Source organism: Equus asinus, chromosome 20, assembly GCF_041296235.1.
Source record: "Equus asinus isolate D_3611 breed Donkey chromosome 20, EquAss-T2T_v2, whole genome shotgun sequence".
Lineage (NCBI taxonomy): Eukaryota > Metazoa > Chordata > Mammalia > Perissodactyla > Equidae > Equus > Equus asinus.
The window spans coordinates 27289540-27316588 of NC_091809.1; the positions used below are offsets into that span (position 1 = coordinate 27289540).

Sequence of the window (27049 nt, forward strand, 5' to 3'; positions counted from 1 at the left end):
CGGCAAGGCCAGGCGCCAGCTTCCAGTGTCCGCCCTTGGAGTCAGCGGACAGCCGTGAATTCTCCACGTGGACTGTCGCCAAGCAGGGACACCCGCCTGAGCCCTGGGGCCCAGCGTTTTACGGGGAGGTGGGCGCGTAGGCGTGGCTGACCAGCGTGTGGCTGTCCCGGGCTGCAGCCCCTGCAGAGGTCCCGCTGATTCTGAACGGGGGCCCAGGCCCAGCGGAATCTCACAGGAGCCAAGGGCATCCATCCCGGCTGAGGTCCAGGGTGCAGATTCTCACAGGCAGGACGCCCCAGGGGCAAGCAGGTGACATCCTAGGAGTAGGGCCGGGCTTGCAGATGGGCCTTTCTTGGGAACGTGCAGGATCAGGGCCCCCTGGGCTGCTGAGCTGACTCGACCGTACAGGCCTCAGTGTTGTGCTGGGCCAGGAATGCATCTTCAAAGAGCTCGTGTTGAAGCCGAGGCCTGCAGGAGGGGTTTCCTTCCCTGATTGAGGCTTCCAGTGAGACCGCAGCCCCAGCTGACACCCGCCGGCAGCCTGTGAGAGACCCTGAAGGGGGAGCCGTGCAGATGTCTGGAGACAGAGAATTCCGGGCAGAGGGAACGGCAGGTGCAAAGGCCCTGAGGTGGGACTGAGCTTCCAAGAAGAGACGTGAGGTGGGCACAGCCAGCCCTGAGGGAAGGAGGCGGGATCAGAAGGGCATCTGGAGCCAGGTCGGAGGCCTCACAGACGGCATGGCAGACAGATAGGGGTCCGGGAGGGCACCCCTCTGGGGGTGAAGAACTGAGCAGGTCAGGGTGCCATACACTAAGAAGGCGAAAATCAGTGGACAGACACCAAGGTGGCCCCACGGTCCCTGCCTCCTGGCGTTCACACCGTGTCCCTCCCTTGTCCTGGAGTGCGGGCGGGACCTTGAGACTCACTTCTAACTACAGAATAAGACACAGATGACTGGGCCACGCTTCCAAGACTGGCTTCCAAATGACCGAGGCTTCCGTCTCGCTCTCACCAGCTCCGATGACGCCAGCGGCTGCCCTGTGAGCTGCCCCGGGGGGGCCCGCTCAGCCAGAAGCTGAGGCATCTCCTCAGCCAGGGGGCTGAGTCCTGCCAACTGCTCAGGCTGACTGTGGGGTGGAGCCTCCCCTCTCGAGCCCTCGGATGACACTGCGGCCCCCGAGACACCCGGCTGGCAGCCTGTGAGGGGCCCTGGAGCAGAAGCCAGTGACCTGCCCTAGGTCAGGAGGGGTGTCAGGAGTCACAGAGTTTCCACGTTAAAGAGAATCATAATGGACGTCTGCCTGGGGCTGGCTTCCCCCCAGTGCAGAGCCTGAGACAAGGGTTGAGAGCAGCTGCTTCACTAGATGAGGATTCAAGAAAGCATCTGTAGAGAAGGCAGGAAGTGAGCTGGGGATGGCTGGGCAGCAGATACTGAGCTGTGGGCGCCTGGGCTCAGCCCCTCTGGAGCCCCCAGAGTTACCCCATATGAGGGGGTGGGGCTGGCACACGGATCCTCTGAGAATGATGGAGGGCTATTCCCAGGGATCTCAGTACCCTTGGACTGCGGCCCCGTGGCCACGGAGCCCCAGTTGCAGCGGCACGTGGGGCCACAGCGAGGGCCGAGCGCACAGGTGTGCTTCCCCTTTGCCTCGGGCCCGGGAGCGCCTCAGTGTGGCACCGCGACTGGTCTTGTCTGTGTGTAAAATGTTGCTATTTTATTCCTCGTGGGCATTTTGCATTAATTTTGATTTCTTTAAAACGCTGTGTTAGAATAACATCTATCTTGACTCCTGAGTTCTTTGGTGCCCCCTTAAACCTCGTTCTGCCAGGTGGTGGCTCCCTCCTTGTGTGCCTGCAGCCGGGGGGCCACCGTGGGAGGCCAGTACGTGGGGCACGGCTCATGGTGACTGTCGCCAGTCAGAGCCCAGGCCTGGGACAGCGGGCACGTCACCCTGCGCCTGCCACGTCCGTGCATCCCAGGTGACTGCAGAGGGAGAAGGAAACAGCCGCTGTCGGCACCGGCTCTCAAGCCCCCACCGGAAGCCACACGTGTCACACCCTCTCCCGTTTTTCCAGCCAAAACCAGTCACACCGCCACCCGCGTGGGCAGGCACCACCTCCTCCCTCGCGCCTGACAGGGGAGAGCGTCCCGGGTGGCGACCCCAGTGGCCCCGTGGCAGCCCGGCCGGGTTGAGCGGGAGCTGGGTTTCTGGACTGAGGCGGGAGGGCCAGGTGGAGACGGGAAAGTCCCAGGCTTTAGGGCACAATTAGTGTTGACTCCCTGGGGGTTCCCCCCTGCCCCTGTCCCAGCTTCCTGCCACCTGACAGCCCCCCCCCCCCCGGGCTGGGCGTCCAGCCTCAGTCCTGTCCTAACGTCCTGCCTGGGATTTCTCTTGTTTTAAATGTGACGAAATACGCATAATGTAGAATTTACCGCCTTCACCATTTTTAAGCGTCCAGTTATTGGCATTAAGTGCACTCACACTGTGGGGCAACCAGCCCCACCGTCCGTCTCTAGAAACGTCTCGTCTTGTCTTCCCAAACTGGAGCTCTGACCCCATAAACACTCACTTCCTTGCCGCCTGCCCCCACCCCGGCCCTGGGAACCACCGTCCACTTCCCGTCTCTGTGAACTTGACTCCAGGGACCTCCCATGAGCGGGATCCTGCAGCATCTGTCCTGTTGTGACCCGATTATTTCCCTCGGCGTAATGTCCTCCAGGTCCGTCCGCGTTGGAGCAGGTGTCAGCATTTCCCTCCTTCTCAATTTTAAGTGGTAAAAAACACGTGATCTAAAACTCACCGTCATGACCGTTTTTGGGCGTGCAGTTCGGTTAAGTGTGTTTACATTGTTGTGCAATCCACCTCCAGAATTTTTCTTCTTGCAAAACTGAAACTGTGCCCACAGAGACAGCGGCTCCCACCCCTCCCGGCCCCGGGCAGCAGCCAACGCCGCTGCGCTTTCCGTTTCTAGAGTTTGACTACCTCAGTCGCCTCATTTAAGTGGGTCACGCAGTGTTTTTGTCGTTTGGTGACTGGCTTGTTTCACGGCGCATGGTGTCGTCAGGGTCCTTCCATGTGGTGGCAGGTGTCAGAACATCCCTCCTTTTTGACACTGAGTCATAGTCCACTGTGTGGATGGACCACATTTGTCTACTCATCTGTCCATCGGCCGACACCTGAGTTGCTACCCCTTTTTGGCTGCTGCCAGGGTGGTGTGTGAATATCCTTCAGGATGTGTCGCAGCTCTTTTGGGGGCAAGCCCAGCAGGGCTGCTGATCGAGTTTAATTTTACCAGGAACTGACTGCTGTCTCCACGGCGGCCACGCCCTTTGCACTCCCACCAGCAGCACACGAGCGTCCCAATTTCTCCACGTCCTCGCCAACACTCGTGATGTGGTTTTTTCTCTTCGTAGGAGCCATTCTAATAAATGTGAGATGGTGTCTCATTGTGCTCCTGATTCGAATTTCCCTGAAGGTCAGGGATGTCAATCGAGCATCTTTTCACGCGCTTGTGGGCCATCGTCTGGGGATCTCACGACTCTGTTCTGAAGGAGGCTCAGGCCGTGGGCACCAGCCTCCTTGCCCGTGGCGGGGCCACCGAGGGCCCCAGGGCTGGCTGCTCAAGCCAGGCAGGAGCTGGGGCCCGAGGCAGGTGTGGCGGCGCTGTATCCCACGTCCACAAAGGGGTCGCCACTGAGCTTCTCACTCGGCACTGAGACACACGCCAGGGGCCCAGGGAAACCCCGGTGGTGCCCTCGTCCCAGATACAGGCGCCAACAGGAGACGCTGTCAGAGGAGCCCTTCCTCGGAGCACCCGGGAGGACGGCGCTGGCTGCCATCGCCTGGTCCCTGGCTTTTCGAGTCCCAGCCGGCGCTGGCGGGGTGATGCCACTGTGCCCCACACTCTTCCTTCAATCAGCTTGCTTTTCCTTTTTAAAATTCATAAGCGAGGGGCCAGCCCGGTGGCGCAGCGGGTAAGTTCGCACGTTCCGGTTCTCAGGGCCCGGGATTCACCAGTTCGGATTCCGGGTGCGGACATGGCACCACTTGGCAAAAGCTATGCTGTGGGAGGTGTCCCACATAGAAAGTAGAGGAAGATGGGCACGGATGTTAGCTCAGGGCCCATCTTCCTCAGCAAAAAAGAGGAGGATTGGCAGTAGTTAGCTCAGGGCTAATCTTCCTCAAAAAAAAAAAAATTCATAAGCAAATTTGTTTTGAAAGGACCCTTTGTACCACTGCCACCAAAGGAAACCAGGGCCATTTCCCAAGTGGACGGCACAGAGGAAAGCACTGCGTGGCGGTAGGGGCACGGTGGCGGCGAGTGGGTCACACAGCAGGGCGGCACATTGGCGGGGTCACATCGGCGGTGGCACGGCGGCAAGGTGCTGAGGTAGGCCCCGCCCAGGACCCTGCGAGCAGCACCACCTAGTCCAGCCATGGAGCAAAGAGACTGCTCTTGGTGTTAAAAAAGAAACAAAAAAAGACAAAAAGGAAAATAAATAAAATGGAGAGAGATCACCGGGGTATTTAAAGGTGTTAAGGACACAGCGCAATGAACTCAGACTTTCACCTTCGCTCATGCAGCCGTCATTGAGCGCCAGCTGTGTCCCAGGCACTGTTGAAGGCAAGGGCCACTGGAGGGGGCAGACGACGGTGAGGATGCTGCACACTGACTGCACGGGGCTCAGCGCTTTGGAAAGAAGAAACGGCACAGCAGGTGACAGGGTCCTGGGGGTGGCTGCACTCTCAGAGAGGGGTCAGAGGAGGTCTCAGTTCAAGACTTGAAGGAGGTGAGGGGGGCTGGCCCGGTGGTGCAGCAGTTAAGTGCGCACCTTGTGCTTCGGCAGCCCAGGGTTCACCAGTTCAGATCCCGGGTGCGGACATGGCATGACTTGTCAAGCCATGCTGTAGTAGGCGTCCCACATATAAAATGGAGGAAGATGGGCACGGATGTTAGCTCAGGGCCAGTCTTCCTCAGCAAAAAGAGGAGGATTGGCAGCAGTTAGCTCAGGGCTAATCTTCCAAAAGGAAATAAGAGGAGGTGAAGGGGGCAATGTGTGGTGTCTGGGGGAGGAAGGATAGTGCAGGCAGAGGGAACAGCCTGTGCAAAGGCCCTGAGGCAGGAATGTGCCTGGAGGGTTTGAGGAACACCGACCAGGCCCAGGTCGCTGCAGGAGGCTAGCAAGGCAGAGATGGGCGGTGGAGCAGGGAGGGGCCCGGCAGAGAGCAGGGCCAAGGACTTGGGCTCTTTGCTCTGAGTGAGGTGGGAGGCACGGAGGGTTCTGAGCAGAGGAGGGACGCCATATGACTCGGGCTCTCACGGCGACCTCTGGCCGCTGTGGGGAGACAGACTGTGGAGGGCGAGGGCGGGAGCCAGGGTGCTGGGCGGAGGCGGCTGCACCATCCAGGCCAGCGCTGAGGGGCTGGACCTGGAGTCTCGCAGGGTCCGCACGCCCACCCCCAGGGTCCAGGAGGCTCCCCAGCACTGCCTGTATTTACGTGACCCCAAGCCATCCCTCCCTACTCTAGCCTCAGTTTCCCCACCTGCAGACCAACCTGTGGGCCTTCCTCACGCCTGATTGTGAGCAGCCAACTTCAGGCTCGGGTCTGCGGGGGGAGGTCTGCCCACTCCATGGGCTGGGGGCGGCCGTGCAGGGTCCCAGGCCCAGGCACCCCGAGATGAGAGGGCAGGCGGGAAGCCACAGGGCTGAGGTCGTCCCAGCCAGCTTCACACCTCGCGGGTGTTAGCTATTCTCCTGTCACCTCTGCTGCACACGGTCTCAACCATTCTCTCTGCGGCCTCGCCTCCAACTCCTCTCCCCCCGCTTGCCTGGCTGCAGCCTCATAAGCCCCCTTGCTCTCCACACCAGGCACGCTCCAGTCTCAGGGCCTTTGCACAGGCTGTTCTCTCTGTCTGGAACGCCCTTCCCCAGATGTCCTCATGGCTCCTCCCTCCTCACCTCCCTCAGGTCTTTCCTCAGTGAGCCCTTCCTCGCCCACCCTGTTCAATTCAGCAACCTCCCAGCTCCCCTCCTCCTTCGTTAACCTGCTTAATTTCCCCATTCCTATGTTCTCCATTCTGTTCTCTTTATCGAGTTCACAGTCTTCTCCCCGGCTGGAATATCAGGCCCACGGGCAGATGTTTTGGTTGGGCTTGTTCACACCTGCCCTCCCCAGCGCCTAGAACAGCCCCTGGCATGCAGTGTTTGTTGAGTGAATGCATGATGATCAGATCTGTAAAAGGAGGAGAGTAACCTCTGTGTCACCTTAGGGCAGTGGAAAGATGAACTGAGGGGCGACCTATGAGCCACAAAGCAAAGGCTGTGACAGGAGAGATGCCCAGGGTGGCGTGGGGGACGCTGCCACGACCCGCTCAGGATTTTTTAAAATCGAGGTGAGAGTCACAATGACATAAAATCAACCATTTGAACATGAACAGTCCAGTGGCATCCAGCACATCCGCAGCAAGCGCGGCCACCACCTCCGACCGCGGCGTCGCCTGTTCCAGAGCCCGGTTCCCTTTTGTGGCCCAATCGGGCTCCACGATGCGGATGGAGCACGTTGCGTGGGTCCCGTCACTGTGGGTGGACACTGTGAACTTGGGGCCCCGAGCATCCGTTGAGGCCCTGTGCTCAGCCTGCCTGGCATCTGTGCGGAGGGGACCTGCCAGCTCACAGGGTGACACTATGCTCAACTTCCTGAGCAGCCGCCTCCCACCGCTGACGGCGGGGCACCCACTCCTGCAGTGCTGGGCTGCAGTGTTCTGGCCAAAGCCCCGGTCTCCTGGAACCTGTCACTTCCACCGGGGGGGCCGGTCACGACCTCCAGCGCCATGGCCCGGGGGCCCAGATGGAGACACCGAGGCACAGGGCCAGGTCCACCTGGCCCATGCCCACTGGGCACGGTCAGCCCCGCCCGCCGCTCCCCAGAGCCCTTGCAGAATGGGGAAGAGGCCTAGACCTTCGAGAAAGGTGGAAATGCCCGTGTGTCCTGGGGTTCCCGCTGGGACCGTGCAGCTTCCTGGGGCCTGCCCGGCACCCCCGCCCACAGCTGCCCCGCCGCGTCCCAGCCAGGCCCCTCCGGCCTCCACCAGCGCGTCTCCCGGCACCTCCCAGTGCTGCCTCTCCCTGCAGCTCCTGGAGCCTGGAAACAGTTTCAAATTTCAAAACCAGTTTCCATGGGGCGCAGGTTCTCCTTCTCAGGCCCCCGCGAGCCGCTTTAACTGACTTTATTCCTTCCGTTTGTAACAGTCCCTAAGGCACACCCAGGAGCCGCCAAGACCTGGGGCGTGGCCCCGCTCCCTCCCCCACCTCCCCGAAATCTGTGGGGGTTTTGGTGAGGAAGATTGGCCCTGAGCTGACATCTGTTGCCAGTCTACTTTTTCTCTTTTCTCCTCCAATCCCCCGAGTGCACAGTTACGCATCCTAGTCGTAAGTCCTTCTAGTTCTTCTGTGCGGCGCGCAGCCTCAGCTTGACAGGCGGTGTGTGGGTCCACGTCTAGGATCCGAACTGGTGAGCCCTGGGCTGCCGAGGCAGGGCGTGCGAACTTAACCATGACACCGCCGGTCGGGCCCAGAATTCAGCTTCTTACTCCCTCGCTCATTTATTTATTTTTTTTTAAGTTTTCTCACATCTATTTGTATCCTGAAACCTTATCTAGTTTCATTTTCTCTATGTCTGAGCTTTATGACACGAGGTGGCTTTTGCATGAGGCTTTGGGGACATCTTTTCTGCTCCACATTTTACTACCCTCAAGTCACCACGTCATACACTTTAAATATATTATAATTTCATTTGTCAATTACATCTCATAAAGCTGGAAAAAAATTCTACTATGAAATTCATGAAGCAAATTAAGATTTTTGCACTTCACTCAATTTTTAAAAGTAAGAAAGAAGTGTGTTGCCGAGATCCACTCATCTCATCGCACATCTGTGGGGTCTTTTTCATGGCTGTGTAATATTCCAACCCCTTTGTCCAGTTGCTGCTGAGGAAGCATTAAGCTTCCGTGAAAGTCTCCCCATCGTGTTAACATGCTGCCTGAAGCTTTAAGCAGCTGGCCCCTCTGTTCCCCCCACTTCCCCAAATCTTGGGGATCACTGGGGGGGTGAAACTGGCAACACTCTGGGGTCCAGCTCCCCGGGAGAAGCTCTCTCTGCCCCAGGGCCACCCCTGCCCCGCTGTCTCCACGGCTGCTTATAAACCGGCTATTTATAGCCCCACCCCCACCCCGCCCACGTCACCTGCCCCGGCTGGTGCCACAGCAGCTCAGCGCTCATGGGAAGGGGAAGTGGTTGCTAGGAGCTGGGTTTGTTTGGGGTTCGGGGTGCCCCTGCTGTTCCATGAAGGCCTGCATTTCTTAGAAGCTGAGAACACCGGGGTGACAGCTCAACCCACTCTTGCCACCGCAGCTGGTGGTGGAGGACGGCGGTGGAGGAGCGGGCCTGGCAGCTGGGTGCACCGCCCCTCCTCGCCTCCTCGCCCCTCGCCTCTGCCGCTGCGGCCACCTCCTCCACGTCCTCGGTGCCCCCACAAGGGATGTGCTGCCCCCAACACCCCAGCCGCAGCCCCAGGAGGCGGATAGGCCCGGGCGCCCCACCGCCGTCCCCGGGCCAAGGCCCCAGACAGCTCGCTTCTATATTTGGGAGTTTGCTGAGGATGCCAGGAGCTGGATGCACGTGGTAGCGGGCAGCGGGCAGGGGCTGAGCGGCGGCCAGGTGGCCTCGGGCCGAGCCCAGGTGTCAAGTGAGCAGGAGACGCAGCTGCTGCGGGGACCCCCCCCACCCCCCCGCCCCGGGCTTCCTGGCGGGGCAGCTGTCTGGGCTCACAATGGCTGAGCCGCCCTCCTGGAGCCTCATGGCAGGCTGGCCGCCCTTCCTCTGCCATTGTCTCCAGGCAGGGGCTTCCTGTCCTGCCCCTCCACCCGAGACCCCATCTGACCCCGCCTCAGGCTGCGCCCGTGCCGGTTCCGGGCGCTGATTGGTGGCACAAGAAGCCGGGGGGCAGGACGTGGCGGCCCCTCACGTGCCCTCTGCCAGCCGCGCCCCTGCGGTGCCATCCTCCCCATGACCCTCGCCTGCGCTGGCGAGGTTCCAGCCAGTTCACAGATAGGGAAACCGAGGCCCAGAGAGGCCACATCACCCGCCCAAGACCATGTGGTCCTGAAGGGGAAAGATCGGGTTTGCCCAGGGCCCCTGTGTGAGATGGGAGCGTTTCACGGTGCCGTGCCTCGGTTTCCCCATCTGTCAAGTGGAAATCACAGCACGTGCCTCCCACGGCTGCGGAGAAGATGAGTGAGTTGGGCCATGTGAGGCGCCTGGAAGAGGCCAGGCATACAGTAGGTGCCCACTGAGCGCTCCCGTGCGCCAGGAGGATGTGTTACTGCTGCAGCTATAATAACAAGATAATCACGTAATATGGTAGAGAACACTGTTACTATTATTGGCTGAGCAATCCTGGCTCAGCCACGTCCCAGCGGAGGAGCCCGGGGCCGACGGCCCGCGGCCCACTGCGGGTTTCACACCTGGCGAATGGGGCCCGTGTCCTGCCGCACACCATGTGCACAGAGGTCAGGAGGCTCTCCAGGGGCTGCCAAATAGGTCAGCGGGGCGGGAGCTTTGGGGCAGAGGGAAGGAGGAGGAGCAGTGTGGACACCCCAGGGGGGCCCGGCGGGAAGCCTGAAGGGGGCTGCCTTCGGAGGGCAGTGAGGGGGGTCGGGGGGTGTTACAAATTACAGAGCCCTACTGGGCGCAGGCTCGGTGCCAGAGACACAAACAGAGCCAGTCCTGCCCCGCTGACCGTCTAGTGGGGTGGGGGGCAGACAGCAGACGGGAAGCAGGGGAGCCCACGGTGGGGGGATGAAGGGCTGCAGGAGCCGAGAAGGCAGGGAGCAGTCGGGGGTGCCGAGGAAGGGGCTACACTGTCAACACGGAGGTGGGTCAGGGGACGTTTGGGCAAGAACCTGAGGGAGAGGAAGCATGGAACCCTGAGGTTATCTGGAGAAAGAGAGCTTCAGGCAGAGGCCACAGCCCGTGCAAAGGCCCTGAGGTCAGACAGTGCCTGGTGTTTTCCACAAGGAAAGCTGTAGCCAAGTGACCGAGGGGGACAGCAGGATGAAATGTGGGCAGCATGGTGACAGGCAGAGTATGCAGGGCCTTGTGGGCCTCAGGAGGACTTGGGTTTTTCCTCTGAGTGGGAGCCATGGAGGGTTCTTGAGCAGAAGAGGGACGGGACCAATCCAGGCATTCCCATGTGCCCTCGGGCCACTGGGAGGGGAACAGAATGTGGGGGTCAGGAGCTAGGGCACCAAGGCCAGAGATGATGGCGTCAGCCCAGGGCGGGGGCCGATGAGGAGAAGTGGGAGGATTCTGGGTCTATTTGAAGGCAGAGCCACAGGACTTGCTGACTGGCCACATTATGGCGGTGGCGGCGGTGGGGATGTCCCTCTTCACGCCTTCCCCAAGCTGCGGCAAACATCTTGAAACCTTTTCTCCCAGGTTGTCCCGTTCCTTCCTCACCTTGTTTGGTGAGGCCCTCCACCAGACAGAAGAACTGCGTCCCGGGAGAGTAGACTGGCTCCCAGGCCCAAGGCATCCTGGGAAGGAGGAAGGAGAAGAACCCATGAGGCCGAGGGCAGGCGCCTCCGCCTCCCCTCCCCCAGGCTGGAACCCCCACCCCAGCTGCTCCGGGCACCAGCTCCCAGCCTGCGGGGCTGTGGGGAGAGGACCGCCAGCCTGGGGTTTCCAGCTCTCTGGGAAAAAAGTCAACATCCACTATGGATCTGGTCTGGCCCCCTCCCGTGTCCACTGTCCTCCCCCAGGTCCCCCGACCCTGGTAGGACCCCTCCCCACCCATGTCCAGGGCGGAGGGAGGGTCACAGTGGGCGGGCAGGGGTTAATTCCTGGAGCCGGCGTGCTCCTCCCACCCCTGGACGATCTGTCTCTGTCCTCAGCCATTGGTGACCTTTTTTTTCCATGACCACAATCTTCCCCCTTTGAACTATTATGTGCTAAATATATATATATTTTTAATTTTCTACACTTGTGCAGCCTTGAATCCATTCATTTAAAAGGAAAAGTTTATATTAATGTCCTAATGGGAAAACCCTGCTCGTTGCCCCAAACAGCCTGTGAATTTCAAAAGAAAAAGTAACACAAGGAAGGTGAAACTGTGGATTTTAGCTGGATAAACCCGGGGCCACCAAATGTTAAACGCCTTAGCTCCCTGGAGAGCCTTTCTCTGGGCCCTGGGGACAGGCTGCCTGCCTGCGGATCATCTCTTTGCCACTTGGTCGCTGTGCCTCAGTTTCCCCCTCTGTGAGACAGGAATCCCAGGTGCACCTGCATCGTGGGTGCTTTGCAGAGTAAATGAATCAAAAGAGATAAACAGATAATTCTAGGAGAATCAGGCCTGGCTCAGATTACCCGCTTTTAAAATGCAAGTTTTTTTTTTTTTAATTTATTAGATGGCCCGGGAGACCGGCCATGTGACTTCTTCCAGAAGGAAACAGCTCTGCTCTCATGTGATTCTCTGTTGATTTACGATGTGTCCAGAGCTCCCGAAATACGAATTTCTCACCAGGGGAACGCTGGCCAGGAGAGCCCCGCTGAGGGGGGGTGGGGGAAGGCCTGGGGACGGGAAGGGCCCCTTGGCGCTCTCTCCGCTCCTATTTGGACCCGGGCGTCTCTGTGCCTGTTTCCTCGTCTGCAAAGCTCAGAGGCTGGCAGTGGAGACGGGCATGCCGGGCAGCGGGCGCAGGGCGGTCCCCAACGTGGGAGCCGGGGCGACTTCTGACGGACGAGGCCCCTCCCCAAGCTAAACGCCCCCCCAAGAAGAGCCAAGGGGCCCAGGGCCAGACGCCCTCGCCAGCGCCACAGCTCGTCACCCGCGCAGATGGGGCCGCGCGGAGGGCGGGCAGGTTGCGCTTGGCCGCTGCGAGCGCGCCTGCACCGCCCGGGCTCTGAGCCGCTGTCGCCCTTTCCTGTTGGCTGCCAGCCGCGCCGCCAGTTCCGGGGAGGGCCCGGCCCCCTCCCCGCCCTCCATAAACGCTCGGCTCCCCACCTATAAAGGCCCGGCCCCCTGCCTCCCCCCCCCCACCCCGCCCTCCATAAAGGCCCGGGCCGCGGGGCGCCGCCCAGCGCGGAAGCCGCACGCCTGCCCGGTCCTGGATTCCCCCGCGCGGCCCACCATGGGAGGCGCCCGCCGCGGCGGCCTTCTAGTCCCACACGGTGAGCAGTTTGAGCCCCTCGGGGGGACCCCGGAGCCCCGGGCACCAGCCCTCGGCACGTCACCCCCTCTCGGTGGAGAGTGCGAGGCGCGGCCGGCGGCCCCGGGCGCACGGGGAGAGGGAGGGGCGGCGCCCGGGACCCCACGCCCGGCGGGAGCCCCGCTGCTCCGAGACCACCCCCCCCCCCCGAGGGCCTCCTGCGCTCTTTGAGGGAGCCGCTTAGGGGCCGCTCCCTAAGAGGGGGAACTGAGCCACGGGGGAAGACAGAGGGGCAGAAAGGGAGCGTTGGGCCGTCCCCGCGGGCAGTTGCTCTGAACGGAGAACCGGTCCGTCCTCAGAGCCCGCGGGCCCCTGTGGCTCCGCTCCGCGTGGACGCGCCTCCCCGGCGGTCCTAACTGTTACCGGGCGCACGTCGCCCGAGCAATCGGGCAACAAAGAGAGTGACAAAGTGGCATTCGGGGAGCTTCCAGGGGGTTCCCTGTGCCGGCCCGGGGCAGGCCTGAGCTCAGCGCCCCCCACCCCCCCGACGGGAGCGGGAGACGGAATCCGAGAGGCGCGCGGGCGGCGGGCGGGCGGCCCCCTCGGAGTCCGAGCCTCCCTTTCTGCACCTGCCGAGCGGTGAGCCCGCTTCCAGGCTCCGGGGGTGCGCGCCCCGCCTGCTGCGCGCAGCGAGCGGAGAGCAGAGAGCGCGCGGCGGCCTGCCCGGCGGTCCCAGCACGGGGGTCCCTCGGCGGTGCCCGCCGCTCCGGCCCGGCCGAGGAGCGGACCAGATGGCCGCAGCCGCCCGCCAGCAGCGCCTGCCCGCTCCTGTTTGGGCTACGGCCAGGGCCCCGGAGGAGACGGCGGCGCGGCCCGGAGCGCCCTCCCGCGCGGGTCTGCGGACCCCTGTCCCCCGGAAGCTCCCAGCCTGGGGGCGCTCGAGCCGAGCCCCTGCCCTGGGCGGCGGCGCGGGGCTCCCGCCGGGAGGGCCGCTTTGTGGTCTGCCCGGCAAAGAGGAACTGGGCAACGGGGCGCGGCGAGCGGGGAACTAGCCCAGCCCTGTGGCCGGATCGCAGGAAGAGAGGGGGGCCTCACATGAGGGAGGGGCAGGCGCTCCGGCCTCAGTTTACCCCGGTGGGGAGGGCCTCTGGGCCCAGCGAAGTCTCTGCCCCTTACCAGCCTGCCGGATATCAGGTTTGGACACAGGGGCGAGCGGCCAGAGCCCCCTCGGGTCTGCAGCCCCACAGCCCCTCAAGCCAGCTCACAATGAGGACCCCGGAATTCCCCGGGGAGCCCCTCCAGGGGCAGCGCTGAGTCAGCCTTTCCCGGGGCCCAGGAAGTGACTCACGCGTACCCCCCCCCCCCCCCGGTTTGGGTCACCCTGGATTCTCCGTGTCTGTGCTGTCCCCAGATGCCAGATGGGCAGGGACTGGCTGGACGTCTCCCCATGGCCTCCCCAGCCTCCACCTGCTGCCCCTCAGCCCTGCCCAGTTTCCACTGCCCCATCCGACTGTTCCTCTATCTCCCCCTCCATCTCTCTGCCATCTTGGCCTCTCTGCCCAGGTTCCCTATTTCTCTGCCCATCTCTCTCTATCTCCGTCTTAACTTCTGCCTGTCTCTCTCTCTCATCTCTTTATTCTCTCTCTCCTTCTCTGTCTCCTTTCTCTTCTCTCTGTGTCTTTATTCCCTTTTCTCTGTTCCTTTCTGTCTCTGTCTCTTTCTCTCTCTCCATCTCTCTGTCTCCTTGTCTCTGTGTCTCATACGTTTTTTTCTTTTTGCTGAGGAAGATCAGCCCTGAGCTGACATCTGTGCCAATCTTCCTCCCCACTCTATATGTGGCTCGTCACCACAGTATGGCTGATGAGTGGTGTAGGTCTGCTCCTGGGAACCGAACCTGCAAACCTAGGCCACCAACACAGAGCATGCCGGACTTAACCACTATGCCACCAGGTGGCCCCTGTCTCTCCTCTCTCTTTCCTCTCTCTCCTTCTCTGTCCCTCTCATGAACGGCAAAAAGACCCCATCTTACAGGCCCTGGGACTTGAGGAGGCCCCCAGGACACGCCCCAGGAGGAGGGGCCGCTCGCGCCACCCCAAAAGCCCACCACGTCTTCCTGTGTGTGGGGAGCCTGGGGTGAAACGTCACCGCTGGGTCCCAAGCCAGCCGTTGGGGCTGACAGACGTTGTGGGCGTGGTGTCGTGCACCTGTGTCCCTCAGGAAGGATTTGGGGCGGGAGTAGATTCACGAGGACCCAGGAGAAGCCCTGGTCCCACCCGTCGTTTGTCCATAAAGAGATGATGATGATGGCGCACACTTCCACACACCGGGTGGTGTCTGCGTGCTTGACTCTCACCCTAGTCAGAAAGTGGGTCCCGTCCTCATTTTCCAGAAGGGAAACTGAGGCACTGAGAGGCGGCTAACCTGACCAAGGTCTGGGATTTGAACCAAGGCTGCCTCGCTCCAGTCTGTTGATTGAGCTGCTGCCCGAAGGTCAGCCAGAGCCAATACCCCCACCCCTGGGCTCAGGCCCCTCCCCATCCCTCGGTTCCTGAAACCCACCCCAGGCAATGGCGCTGGAGGCTGTGGGAGCCCAGGCAGTGGCCCCTGCTGGCTCTCTCCCCAGCAATGGACAGAGCTCTGGGTGTCGGCAGCCCTGCCCTCAGACCCGTCACCCTGCAGCCTTGCCAACTCATCCCTGCTCTGGGGTCCACCCTGACCCTCCCTCTCTCTGTTCCAGTGCTGGGTGTCTTGCTGATTCTGTCGGAAGCTGGAGGCGGGCAGTGGGGTGAGTCTGCTGGGAGCAGCTGGGCCCACTTCCAGAGCCTGGGGAGGGACCCTGGATCCTGCCCCGGCCCCCAGCCCCTGGCCCAGCCCTCACCTTCTGACCATGGTCCTTGTCCCACAGCCTCTGCCTCCGCAGCCTCTGCCCCTCCAGGCTGTGCTCCCTGGTGCCCTCGGAACTCCGTATGTGTCAATGCCACCGCCTGTCGCTGCCATCCGGGATTCAGCTCCTGGTCTGGGGAGATCATCACCAGCCCTGCAGACAGTTGTGACGGTACAGTCGGGGCTTGGGGTGGTGGGGGCACGTGGGGACGGTGGGGCACAGCCCAGGGCCCTCAGGAGATGTGGTGGCTGGCTGGGGCCTCAGCCTTTGTCCTTGGGATCGTCAGCAAGAGCAGAGAAAAGAAAGGAAAAGATGTGAAGGTGGAAAATCGAAGTGGACAGGCATGGCTTCCTGCAGAGGGATGAGCCGGCCTCCAGGAGGCTGGACGTGGGCCTCGTTGGACCCTTCAGGACTGGGCAGTGGCAGAGCGTCTGCACCCCCGACTCCGGCTCTTCCCACTGTGTCCACATCTGGGATGCCAGCCCCAGGGCCGAGAAGAGTGAACTAATTGGGTGGGTCAGTGGGTTCTGGTGCCAACCCCATGGGGAGGGGTCCCCACTCCAACAAGCGACCCTCGGGACACCAGCTGGGGGTCCTGCGATTCAGCTCAGCTCTGGCACTGTCTCCGGGAGAGAGCGTCAGACCCCACAGCTTGAGGGTTTGGTCCTACAAGACTGCCCCCCAACTTCAGCAGGCGCTGTAAGTCCGCGGTGCCCAGACCCCTCCTCAGGTTCCCTCAGCTCGCTGGCCCAGCTCACAGATCTCAGAGAAGCGTGTTACTTCCTAGACGCCGGTCTGTGGGAAGAGGACAGACCTCAGGGACAGCCTGGTGGAAAGCCGCAGGGGGTGAGGTGCGGGAGGACGTGGCCCCAGGCCCTCTCCAAGTGGCCCCTCTCCCTGCACCTCCTCGTGTCCCCAGCCCAGAAGCTCCTGGACCCTGTCCTTTGGGGGTTTTATGCAGGCTTCATGCCATAGGCACAATTGATTAAGTCTTTGGCCACCGGTGACTGATTCAACCTCAACCCCCTCCCCTCCCACAGGGGCGCGTGGAGGGTCTGAAAGTTCCAACCCTCTAGTCACACTGTGCTCCTTGGGCAACCAGCTCCCATCCTTAGGTGCTTTCCGAAGGTCACCTCGTTAACAAAACAAAAGACACGGTTATCACTCTCAACACTTAGGAAATTCCAAGGGTTGTGGGAACTGTGAGCCAGGAACTGTGTGCGAATGCCGAATATATATGAGAAAATATATTTTGGTCATCTGAATGAGCAAATCCATATTTCTTATAAATCACAATATTGCAGTGGGTTTCTTCAGGAAGTGCTTGCTCCAGCCACGGCCCAGCCTCAGCAGTGTTGCCTGAGAGGCTAATTCTTTCCAAAAAGACACTGATTAAGTATCAGGCCCCTTGCTGGGGAGTCCGGTAGGCGATGGGATCTCTGCCCTGAAGGAACTCTCACCTTTGGGAGGTGACCCTCTGCCCTGTTGTGTTCCAGACATCAACGAGTGTGGACCACCCTTGGCGGCGTCCTGTGGAAAATTCGCGGATTGCCAGAACGTGGATGGGAGCTACTACTGCACATGTAGCCCAGGATATGGGCTCGTTTCTGGGGCAACAATGTTCAGAAACGAGAGTGAGAACACGTGTCAAGGTAAGAACCACCTCTCATCTTCCATCCCCTCGTCGTGAGGTTTGGGGTCACCTGAGCCACTCCTGCAGTGTCCAGGGGCAGGGCCCGGCTTACAGGTCTGGGTGGGGACGGGGTTCCTGCGCCTGTCCCTCCAGCCCAGAGAGGCCGGCGGCACAGAGCCAAGGGCGCCCACCCCAGCTTGAGCCCGCTGGCTGTGTGGCCCCACCCAGGGTGCTCCTCCAGAAATCACTGTTAACATGCAGGATGTGATAATACTATTGTGACTTTGTGTTTTTGTAAAAAAAAAAAAAAGAGCTCCCATCTTATAGACGAAAGTGGCTTTGCCTCTTGTTAACTGTGTGACTTTGGACACGTTGGCTGGCCTCTCTGTGCCTCAGTCCACCCATCTGTAGAAGGGAGGTGACAATTTGGCCCCTCATAGAATCGCTGGGAAGGTGCATGAGGTTGCAAAGCGCTCAACAGTGGTGGCCGTTGGGTTTTAAAATTAGAATCATCGTGTCCAACGAAGGTGCCCTCTCTGGGCATCCTGGGCCGGCCCCGGGGGCGCTCAGGGGGCAGCAGCCCTGGCGGGCCCTGCCACAGTCACACTGTTGGTTCTGGCGCCCACCTCAGGCTGGGAGGAGCAGCCTCCAGGCGGCACCGCATCACTCCTGCTGAGGGGCAGGCGGGCAGGGCGGAGCCAGAAGGGGAGGCCCGGGATGGGAGTGAGGACACCGCCCTGCAGCGGGGAGGGGGGGGGTGGGGGGGGGGTGGGGGGGGTGGGGGGGGACACCACGGACTCGCAGGTCCTAGCCCCTCCCGCGTGCAGGCCGAGGGCAGCAGAGCTTCCTGGCCGGAGGGAAGGGGGACCTGCACCTTCCTGGAGCCCAGCGGGCGGGGGGGCTCCATCCACCTGCTGCTGGTCCACCGGGGCCCTTTGTGGGTGAATGTTGTGCCCCATCCCTGTGGCCTGGCCAGTGGACACAGTCTTCACGTGAACTGGACAAAGGCCGCTTGTGGCCAGGTGAACACAGTGTGCTTGGGGAAGGGGGAGAGAGCTGGTGTTCGGCCCCCACTTGCCCCCTTGGCTGGATATCCTTGCAGTGAGCGACCTGCACAACTGCACATGGTGGTCGTGGATCCCACTCACTGTGCCCGGGCCGGGGGTGCTGCCCGCCCACTCTGTTGAGCCGCCAGCACAGGCAGTGGTGGTTGTGGATACTGAGGCGGCGCGTTGCTGGGTTAGAAGCAGGCCAGGGCTGAGAGAAGAGGACTCAGCCGCTGAGCAGAGACGGGGATGAACAGAAGCGAGGTGGGAGGGGCCGGCCCAGTGGCGCAGTGGTTAAGTGCGCATGTTCCGCTTCTCACGGCCCAGGGTTCCCCGGTTCCGATCCTGATCCCGGGTGGGGACATGACACTGCTTGGCACACCATGCTGTGGTAGGCATCCCACATATAAAGTAGAGGAAGATGGGCACGATGTTAGCTCAGGGCCAGGCTTCCTCAGCAAAAAGAGGAGGATTGGCAGCAGTTAGCTCAGAGCTACCTAAAAAAAAGAGCGAGGTGGGAGAGGGACCCCCACAGGCCTCAGGGTGGGCGATGAGGAGAGTGAGCCTGCTAGCCTGGGCCAGGGCCTGCCGCCCTCTGTGCCGGGATCAGCCGGGCCGTCTGTGCAGCCCCCACCTCATTCCAGCCGTCGCCATACCACAGATGCATCCGCCTGGGCCCTGGCAGGCAGTGTGCTGGGGCAGGAGCCTGGGCCGGCCCTGGGCCCCTCACCCCACTTTCTCCAGGCATCAGAGGCCATCCTGGGCCCCCATCTGGTCCCCGGACCCTCTCTGAACCCCATGGCTCAGAACCCCCCACAGAGGGTCCCTTCCGCCCCTGCCTACCAGGCGTCTTATTGGCATCAAACAAGGCTGGGGCGCAGGCCGTGTGTCCTCTCTGCCGCCATCAGTTACTGCCACCCAAGACCAGCCCCAGTGGTGCCACGTGGCTCGGCCACCAGGAGCCCCTCAGACCCTCGGCCACCCCCATCTAGAAACTCAGAGGAGGCTTGAGGGCGGGCCCACCGTCCCCGGCCGACCATGCCCCTGGCCGGCAACCCCGCTGGTGACGATGCCTCCTGGCACCTGACCCAGTGGCTCAGCCTCCATCGACTTCTCTGAACAAGGCGCTGCCCGGACCCTCCCCAGTAGTTTCAGCTCATGGGCCCGTGGGCAGTGTGGATGACCGGGACCCAGGGGGAGCAGGGTCGGGGGTGGATAGCGTGACATGGGAACCCCCTACACAAACTCAGAGAATCAGGTGACAGAAGAGCTCCTGTCTGGACCAAATGGCAAGAGAGGGCGTCATCATGGACCATCGCCCCAGGCTGACCCTCTCCCAGGGGGGCCAATCCAGGGAGCACCACTTGGGCCCAGAAGATGGAGGCAGAGGCCCACCGTTCTGCGTCTCTGTGGGGAGGCCGAGGGCTGAGAACACAGAAACCTCCGCCACCCCTCGCCCATCAGCACCTGCTCCCCTTCCAGCAGCCCAGCCCTCGCCCACTGCTGGCCTTGATCCGATGTGAATCTCCCCACTTCTGTCTGTCCAGAGGATGTCTTCATGGGAATCAGGAAAAGGCACCTTCACAGCCCCAAGGCTGCCTGGCCGGATGTCAGTCAGCCCCACTGTCCACCCAGCCTGGCGCCCGCTGGCCAGAACGCCCTGGACTGTCCAGCACTATCTTCACTTTCCCTTCTTCTGTTGAACGCCTCCTTCTGCAGGGGCCTGGCTCAGGGGTGGCTCGTGGTCCATTTCCACGGAGCTGGAGTCTCAGAGTGAGCGTGGATGGGAGAGCACTGTCCTGTCATGCTCACAGGGATTCCAAGGAGAACTCAGCCAGAAGCATCGCCCTGAGCAAAGGCCATCACTGGGTCCAGGATAGTGCTGCTCCGGGAACGCAGCATTTCCCTGCTCTCAATCCCAGGGAGGCCCACCTGGCCAATGACCACATCCTCAGAGACAGGTGGACTTGCTGTCCCCACCCGGGCTGGGAGATGCCCAGAGAGGCTGAGGGAGTCAGAGCTGGGGACAGGGAGGACTCAGGCTGCCTCCAGCCACTTCTGGACATCAGCGCATCCAGGCCACCACATCCATCCTCAGGCCTCCACGTGAATGAGAAAAGGCGCCCACTCACCCGGGAACAGACAGTGGGGCCTTCCAGATGCTTCTCTGCCAGGAAACGTGGCTGCCTCCCAGCCCAGAGGGCTGCCCACGGCTGCAGGCCATGTCACCTCTCCTTCCCCTTGCAGACGTGGACGAATGTCAGCAGAAACCCAGAATCTGTAAAGGCCGCAGTGTCTGCATCAACACCCCGGGCAGCTACACCTGCACGTGCCCGCCCGGCTTGGAGCTCAACCCGAAGGACCCGAATCTGTGCACAGGTAGAGCCCTGGGGAGACACCGAGGCTGGATGGACTGGGAAGGAGCCGAGGCGGGTCCTGCAACCCAAGGAGGAGTCGATCCTCAGGCCCTGCGACGCTGACACCTGTGGAGCCTGCCCAGGGGACCGCCTCCCTGAAGGTCCCCGACAGAGCAGGGAGGCAGATGGGTCTCTGGGCCTGGGTCCCCCGTGGAGCCCCCTGCCCCTGAGAGCACCCCTAGACCTCGCCCCTTCCTCGTCTGTCACACGGGAGCAAGAGGAAGCTGTCACTTCCACTTTCCAGAAGGGGAACCTGGACCAGGGCCCGGGATGGAGCCAGCAAGAGTCCTTGGTCAAAAAGTCCAGCCCTCATGACTCAGTTTCTCTCCTGGTTTCTCTGCCTGTAAACTGGGGGATGTGGTCCCTGCAAGGCCACGTTGCAGGGAGGCCACCATAAGGTGCTTTGAGGGTGAAGGTGAAGTTCACCAGGTGGTGGCGCGTGCAAGAATGCTGGGGTCCTAGTGCCGGGCAGTGAGGGGCGTGCAGTGAGTGGAGGGCAGGGCCTGACCCTCTGGCTTTGTCCTCAGATGTGAACGAATGTGCCTCGGGGCACAATCCCTGCCACAACTCCACCCACTGCCTCAACGTCGTGGGCGGCTACAAGTGCTGCTGCCGCCCTGGCTGGAAGCCGGTTCCTGGGTCCCCCGAAGGCCCAGACAGCACCGTCTGTGCAGGTCCAGAGCTCGGCGGCTGCACTCCTGGGGACCTTCACCCAGAACAGCTGCTCACATACTCGATGGTTCCCAAGCAGACCCAGCAGCATGAAGGCTGGGGGTGCCTGCTGGACCAGGCACTATGCCTTTTGAGACCAAATGTGAAAACATCTGGGGGTCCTGGGGAAGGAGCTGGGGTACCACGGGGAAGGTTCCCGGGACCCCAGGCAGCAGCTGATTACTAACTGGGATGAAGGTTCCCACTATTTCACAACCTGCACATCCGTCCGGCTCACCTGCTAGTCACCTCTGCACTCCCCATGACCTGGGGTCACCACTCGGGGTGTGCTGTCACCAAGTGGCATCACCTCCAGCGAGTGGGCCAGGGGATGCAAATATGGAGAAGGGGCGGGGCGTGGAGGGGAGAGGGGCCTCATCCAGGCTGTGACCTGGCCTGACCCCATCTTCGTGTCCCCAGATGTCGACGAGTGCAGCTCCAGGCAGCATCCATGTCACAACTCCACCGCCTGTATCAACACCGTGGGCTCATACAGGTGCCGCTGCCGCCGAGGGTGGACACCCCTGCCGGGGTTCCGGGACAACCAAAACACCACTGTGTGTGAAGGTACCTGATCTGACACGACCCCAGACTCCACCCCAACGAGCACAGACCCTCTCAGCCCTAATGAACCCCTGTCTGTCCCCTGCAGAGATGTCCTTCCCCACCTGGACTCCGCCCCCTGGAATCCAGAGCCAGGTGAGTGCCCCCAGCAGGGACCAGGAGGCAGGAATTCCCCCCCTCCCCCGCCGTCAGCCAGTTTTCCCCCAAGCTCCCCACCCACCCTCGAGGCTCCCTGACTCCCTGACCCCTTCTGCTCCCCTCCCCCCAGCGTCTCTCAGGCTTCTTTAAAAGAGTCCAGGATCTGCGCAGACGCTTCACACCAGCCTCGGCCCAGGACACCGTCCAGGTAGGGGCAGGACCCAGGGGCCCAGGACAGTCCCCTGCGGTGTCTGGGGGATGCTTCCGTGTGAGTGGAGACAGCCCCAGCAGGGCCTCTGCTCAGGGAGACTCGTGTCCATGTGCGCCACATACACGCCATGTCTACACCAGTTACTGAAGCGCGGACGTGCCCACACAGCCTGAAACGCGCGCGTGCACTCGAGGGGGAGAAGGGAGCAGTTAAGGATTTTCTCTCTGGAGCTGGGCCACGAGGGTTCAAATCCCCTGCCCCACCCACTGCCCCTCCCTGCCGTGTGACTTCAGGCAAGTGACTCCGCCCGTCTCCTCACTTCATAAATGAACTAAGAGAAGAGGCTCCAGAAACAGCAGCTGGCGCCCGGGGGCGCAGGGTGGAGCTGATGCGCGCTTAGCGGGTAGAAAAGTGGGAGCCCGTATGTCATTTTAAATTTCCTGGTAGCTACATTAAAAAAAAAAGTACAAGTAAACAAGGGAAATTACTGAGAAAATGGCCTTTAACCCAATAGATCCAAAATATTACCATTTCAACACAGAATCATAAAAATGTCACTGAGATATTGCACATTCTTTTGAACTAAGTGTTTGCAATTTTGCCGCGTATTTCACACTTCAAGCTCAGCTCCATTTGGAGCAGCCACATTTCCAGTGCCCGACGGCCACGTGGCTCGTGGCCACTGTTCTGGGCAGAGGGGCAGGAGGCCCATCCTGAGGGTGTCGAGCGCCGTGGCTGTGACACACGCACAGGACACAGGCTGCCTCCTCACTGGTCTTCTGGCTCCTGCGGGGTCTCGATGACGCCCGCGTGTGCTCTGCAGGCCCCGGGTGGTCCTCCTGTGTCCCTGGTGGGGGAGAGCTGGGTCATTCAGGCGGCCCCTGTGGTGCGATGACCCAGCAGCTGTCACCCACCACCCCCAGGACCTCATCCAGTCAGTGGACGAGCTGCTGAAAGCCCCCGGGGACCTGGAGACCCTGGCCCTGCCTGACCGGCACCACACGGTCACCCACCTGCTCTCGGGCCTGGAAGAAGTCCTGAGGACCCTCGCCAAGGCCGTGCCTGGAGGCTCCTTCACCTACCAGTCTCCTGCAGGCACAGGTGAGGCCTCGTCCTGCCCTGCCCACCCCAGCCCCACGCGCGTCCTGCCCCGGACCCCCACTCACTGCCCCTCTCCCCTCAGAGCTGTCCCTGGTGATCCAGGAGCAGGGGCACGGGAACGTCACCCTGGGCCAGAGCCACGCACGGATGCTCCTGGACTGGGCCGTGGCGGCCGGGGCTGCGGGGTCGGGTAAGGCAGGGTGCGGGGGCACCCGTGGAGAGGGAGGGGGCTGGGATGTGGCCAGGGGTGAGGGTCAGACGGGCCCCCAGGAATGGCCAGCTGGATGAGGCATCTCAGGGAGGAGGGAGGGCAGACGGGCCGGTGTGTCTGTCCGCAGGCCCCGCCGTGGCAGGCATCCTCTCCAACCCCAACATGCAGAAACTGCTGGCCAACGCCTCCCTGGAGCTGGACCCCGAGAGGCAAGCTGAGCTGGAGGAGACCCACGAAAGCCCCCTCTATGGCGTCCAGTTGAGTCTCCTTTCGGCCGTCAACTCGGTCTTTCTGAGCAACACGAACACGACGAAACTCGACCACAAGGTCACCTTCGCCTTCTCCCACAGTGTGAGTCCTGGGGTGGGGAGGGGTCAGCCCCACTGCTCACCCGGTAGCCAGGGTCACAGTGGTCCCTCTGCAGCCCACCTGCGCCCACTCTGCTCCTTCCTCAAACCTCAGGGTCTTTGCGCTTGCTGTGCCCTCTGCCTGGGACACCTTTCCCTCCCGTGACTCAGCCCTTTCCCTGTTTCCAGTGTGTTCAAATGTCCCCTTCTCTTTTAGGCCTCCCCGGACCTCCTTACTGAAAATTACAACCTGGAGCCACAGCTCTCCTTCCCCTCCGCTGTGTCTTTCTTTTTATGTTTTTAAATAGCACCTAACACCTTCCAACACACTGTCTAGTTTACTTACTTATCAGGTCTATTATTTACCATCTGTCTCCCCGAGCGTGTCAGCCCCCCAGGGCAGGGACGTGGGTCTGCCCTGGTCACTGCTGCGCCCCCGCCTGGCACACGCAGCAGGTGCTCAGCGGGCAGCTGCAAATGAACAGCATCCTCAGCCTTAGCCCGCGCTCAGGACCCAAGGGGGGTTCCAGGCTAACCTCTCTGGTCAACCCCACCTGCCCACAGCCAGAGAAGCCCGGGACACGGCAGGAGCTGATCTGTGCCTTCTGGAAGGGAGCTGACGACGGGGGCGGGCACTGGGCCACCTCGGGGTGCCGGACGCTGGGCAGCCGGAACAACAGCACCACCTGCCAGTGCAGCCACCTCAGCAGCTTTGCCGTCCTGATGGCCCACTACGATGTGGAGGTGAGGGCCGGGGCCACCCTGAGAGGCCCACAGCAGGCAGGGCTGGCCGAGGGGCCAGGTGGTGCGGCCCGACTGGTTCTGTATGTACAACCCAGGAGGCCCCCTGCTGCACAGCCCAGCCCCTTCCCTGGGACCCCCCCAGACCCTGTCATGAGCCAGCAACTAAACAGTGTGGCTGGCACTGCAGGCTCTGCTCTGGCCAGTCTCCCAACTGCCCACCCTGAACTGGTTGTTAAATATTGCTAAACACTCCTGATGGAGCACAGCTTTCTGGATGTGGCCCCAGGGGGCCACAGATGCGCTGGGCCATGGGGATACCTGGAATGGGCCAGACAGAGGGGGAGAGGCTGGTGGTCCAGGCAGAAGGCCGTGGGATTTGGGGAGCTCATAGGCAGGGCCATGAGGCAGGGCCGGGTGTGGGAGGGGCAGGAGACAGGGCAGAGAGGTGGGCCCCTCAGTGGTGGAGAAGAGGGATGTGGCCCGTGAGGCCTCACTGGGGACCTTATTGGAGGAGCAGTCTGGGTGCACAGTGGGGAGGCCGATCAGGAGGTGGCCAGGGAAGCATAAGAGAAGGGGGAGCCCTGCTGTGCCCAGGGGTGGGGTGACTTAGAATGAGAGACATAGCAGGCCTGCTCAGACGTCGCAGGCAGAGGAGGTGGGGGAGGTGGGCCACCTGATCAGAGCCCTGCAGGCCAGGCCCGGGAGTCTGGGCCCACAAGGAGGGCAAGAAAACCTCAGGGTGCTGACGGCGGCCCACCCACCGCCCTGCGCCTAGGACGAGTTGCTGGCCCTGATCACGACTGTGGGACTGGCGCTGTCGCTCGTCTGCCTGCTGCTGTGCATTCTCACCTTCCTGCTGGTGCGGCCCATCCAGGGCTCGCGTACCACCCTGCACCTGCACCTCTGCATCTGCCTCTTCGTGGGCTCCGCCATCTTCCTGGCGGGCATCGACAACCAAGGCGGCGAGGTGAGCACCGGCCCGTGGGGGTCCCGCTCTCACCTGAGAGCGCCGGGCCAGCCCCAGCCGACGCGGCCCCGCCCGCCCCCGCCCCGCCCCGCCCCCGCCCCCGCCCCCGCCCCCGCCCCGTGACGTGGCCCCGCCCGCTGACGTGGCCGCCCGCGCAGGTGGGGCTGCGCTGCCGCCTGGTGGCCGGGCTGCTGCACTACTGCTTCCTGGCCGCCTTCTGCTGGATGGCCCTCGAGGGCCTGGAGCTCTACTTCCTCGTGGTGCGCGTGTTCCAGGGCCAGGGGCTGCGCACGCGCTGGCTCTGCCTCCTCGGCTACGGCGTGCCGCTGCTCATCGTGGCCATCTCGGCGGCCGCCAACAAGCAGGGCTACGGCCGCCCGCGCTAGTGAGTGTGGGGGGCGGGGGGGGGGGCGCGGGGGCCGGGGGCGGGCCAGAGCCCTGACAGGATCCCCTTTCTCTCCCAGCTGCTGGCTGGACCTGAGAGGCGGCTTCCTCTGGAGCTTCTTGGGCCCCGTGATCGCCATCATCCTGGTAACCGCCCCGCTCCGCCCCCGCAGCCTGAGCCCCACCAGGGCAGCTCTCCCTGCGAGCCCCGGGGACGCCCCTAATCCTGATTCTGTGCCCCCGCCCAGGGCAACGCCGTCATCTTCGTCACCACCGTCTGGAAGCTCACGCGCAAGTTTTCTGAGATCAACCCGGACGTGAAGAAGCTGAAGAAGCTCAGGTGAGCGCAGGGGCGCGGCGGGGGCTGCGGGAGGGGAGGGGCGACGGCGCACTGCCACTGCCCTGCTCCCCCAGGGTGCTGACCATCACGGCCGTCGCCCAGCTCTTCGTGCTGGGCTGCACCTGGGTCTTCGGCCTGTTCATGTTCGACCCGCGGAGCTGGATGCTGTCCTACGTCTTCTCCGTCCTCAACTGCCTGCAGGGCCTCTTCCTCTTCGTGCTGCACTGCCTGCTCAACAAGAAGGTGGGTGTGCGGCCGCGGGGGGCGGGCGGGCCGCCGAGGCCCCCCTGCTCCTCCCTGACCTGGCACCCTGGACCCCCAGGTGAGGGAGGAGTACCGGAAGTGGGCCTGCATGGTCACCGGGAACAAGTACTCGGAGTTCACCACGTCCACGTCTGTCTCCAGCCAGAGTCAGACTCGGGTAAGGCAGAGCCTGGGCCAGGGCTGCCGGGCTGGAAGGCCGCCTCGGCCAGCTCGGTCTCAGGTCTCACCAGGCTTCTTTCCCTCCAGGCCCTCAGGTCTTCTGAGTCTGGCATATGATGGAGCATGTGACCGGGTAGTTCAAGCCAGGCCAGCAGCTCCTGCGGCCGCAGCAGCTTTTGCACATGCCGAAGACTGTCCCCTCCTCTCCCGTCATTCTGCTCAGCCTCCTGCCTCGGCCCCCATGTGCGTGACAAAGGGGGGTCAACAGTTGCTGCCTGGCACCAAGCCCCAGATGGCTCAGCCAGGGTGGAGAGTCCCACCTGCTGGGCCTGCTTCTGGCTGCCTCTCTGCTCCCCGCTGACTGACTGGGGCTCGGGGGCGGGGCGGGGCTGGCCCAGGGCCCGGACAGACAGGGCTCCCGTGCCCGCCTGGCCCTTTCCCCCGGCTGTCTTTGCTCCAGAACGAGAGGCCAGGGTGCTGGGGTTCAGCGCCCCTGTAAGCTAAGACTGAGGTCGGGGTGGGAGGAGGGCAGGGCCCCTCCCAGCCCCACTGCCCGAGGCTCACGGTACAGAGGCCCGTCTGCTCGTGGTGCAGAGGGTCCTCCTTGTTTGGACGGTTGTGGATGGTGTGTAATGTTTTTCTATCTGTATAAACCTTTCTATGTTGACACTTAAAATTAAATATCACACTGATACACAGGTGGCACTGCTCGCTGGCTGG

The 27049-nt window shown here is 62.2% G+C and overlaps 1 protein-coding gene and 1 long non-coding RNA gene across 5 annotated transcripts; both read left to right on the top strand.

The window, feature by feature from the left end:
- Nucleotides 1-3845: 3845 nt before the first annotated feature.
- On the top strand, nucleotides 3846-8188 carry LOC139041311 (uncharacterized). The gene is made up of 3 exons (XR_011496226.1): nucleotides 3846-3977; nucleotides 4588-4720; nucleotides 6275-8188. It is a non-coding gene; the product is annotated as an uncharacterized lncRNA (long non-coding RNA).
- A 3639-nt stretch (nucleotides 8189-11827) lies between these two features.
- On the top strand, nucleotides 11828-27027 carry ADGRE5 (adhesion G protein-coupled receptor E5). 4 transcript variants are annotated; one of them, XM_044752530.2, is made up of 20 exons: nucleotides 11828-12230; nucleotides 14946-14993; nucleotides 15114-15263; nucleotides 16589-16744; nucleotides 20019-20150; nucleotides 20716-20862; nucleotides 21320-21466; nucleotides 21552-21598; nucleotides 21732-21809; nucleotides 22736-22913; nucleotides 22996-23103; nucleotides 23252-23475; nucleotides 24036-24215; nucleotides 24991-25182; nucleotides 25341-25567; nucleotides 25647-25713; nucleotides 25815-25906; nucleotides 25981-26149; nucleotides 26229-26327; nucleotides 26417-27027. In XM_044752530.2, exons 1-20 carry the CDS (start codon nucleotides 12191-12193, stop codon nucleotides 26444-26446), a joined length of 2511 nt encoding a protein of 836 aa, XP_044608465.2. In that variant the 5' UTR covers nucleotides 11828-12190; the 3' UTR covers nucleotides 26447-27027. The 4 variants fall into 4 exon arrangements, with proteins under 4 accessions (XP_044608465.2, XP_044608468.2, XP_044608467.2 ...); XM_044752532.2 differs by lacking the exon at nucleotides 20716-20862 and having other exon boundaries at nucleotides 12083-12230; XM_044752531.2 differs by lacking the exon at nucleotides 20019-20150 and having other exon boundaries at nucleotides 12083-12230.
- The last annotated feature ends 22 nt before the right edge of the window (nucleotides 27028-27049 follow it).

Excerpts from the sequence above, each read along its gene's own strand:
- ADGRE5 (XM_044752530.2), top strand. The coding sequence starts at position 12,191 with ATGGGAGGCGCCCGCCGCGGCGGCCTTCTAGTCCCACACG. Across the intron at positions 21,467-21,551 it reads AAACACCACTGTGTGTGAAG|AGATGTCCTTCCCCACCTGG; the intron begins GTACCTGATCTG and ends TGTCCCCTGCAG. Across the intron at positions 21,810-22,735 it reads CGGCCCAGGACACCGTCCAG|GACCTCATCCAGTCAGTGGA; the intron begins GTAGGGGCAGGA and ends CACCACCCCCAG.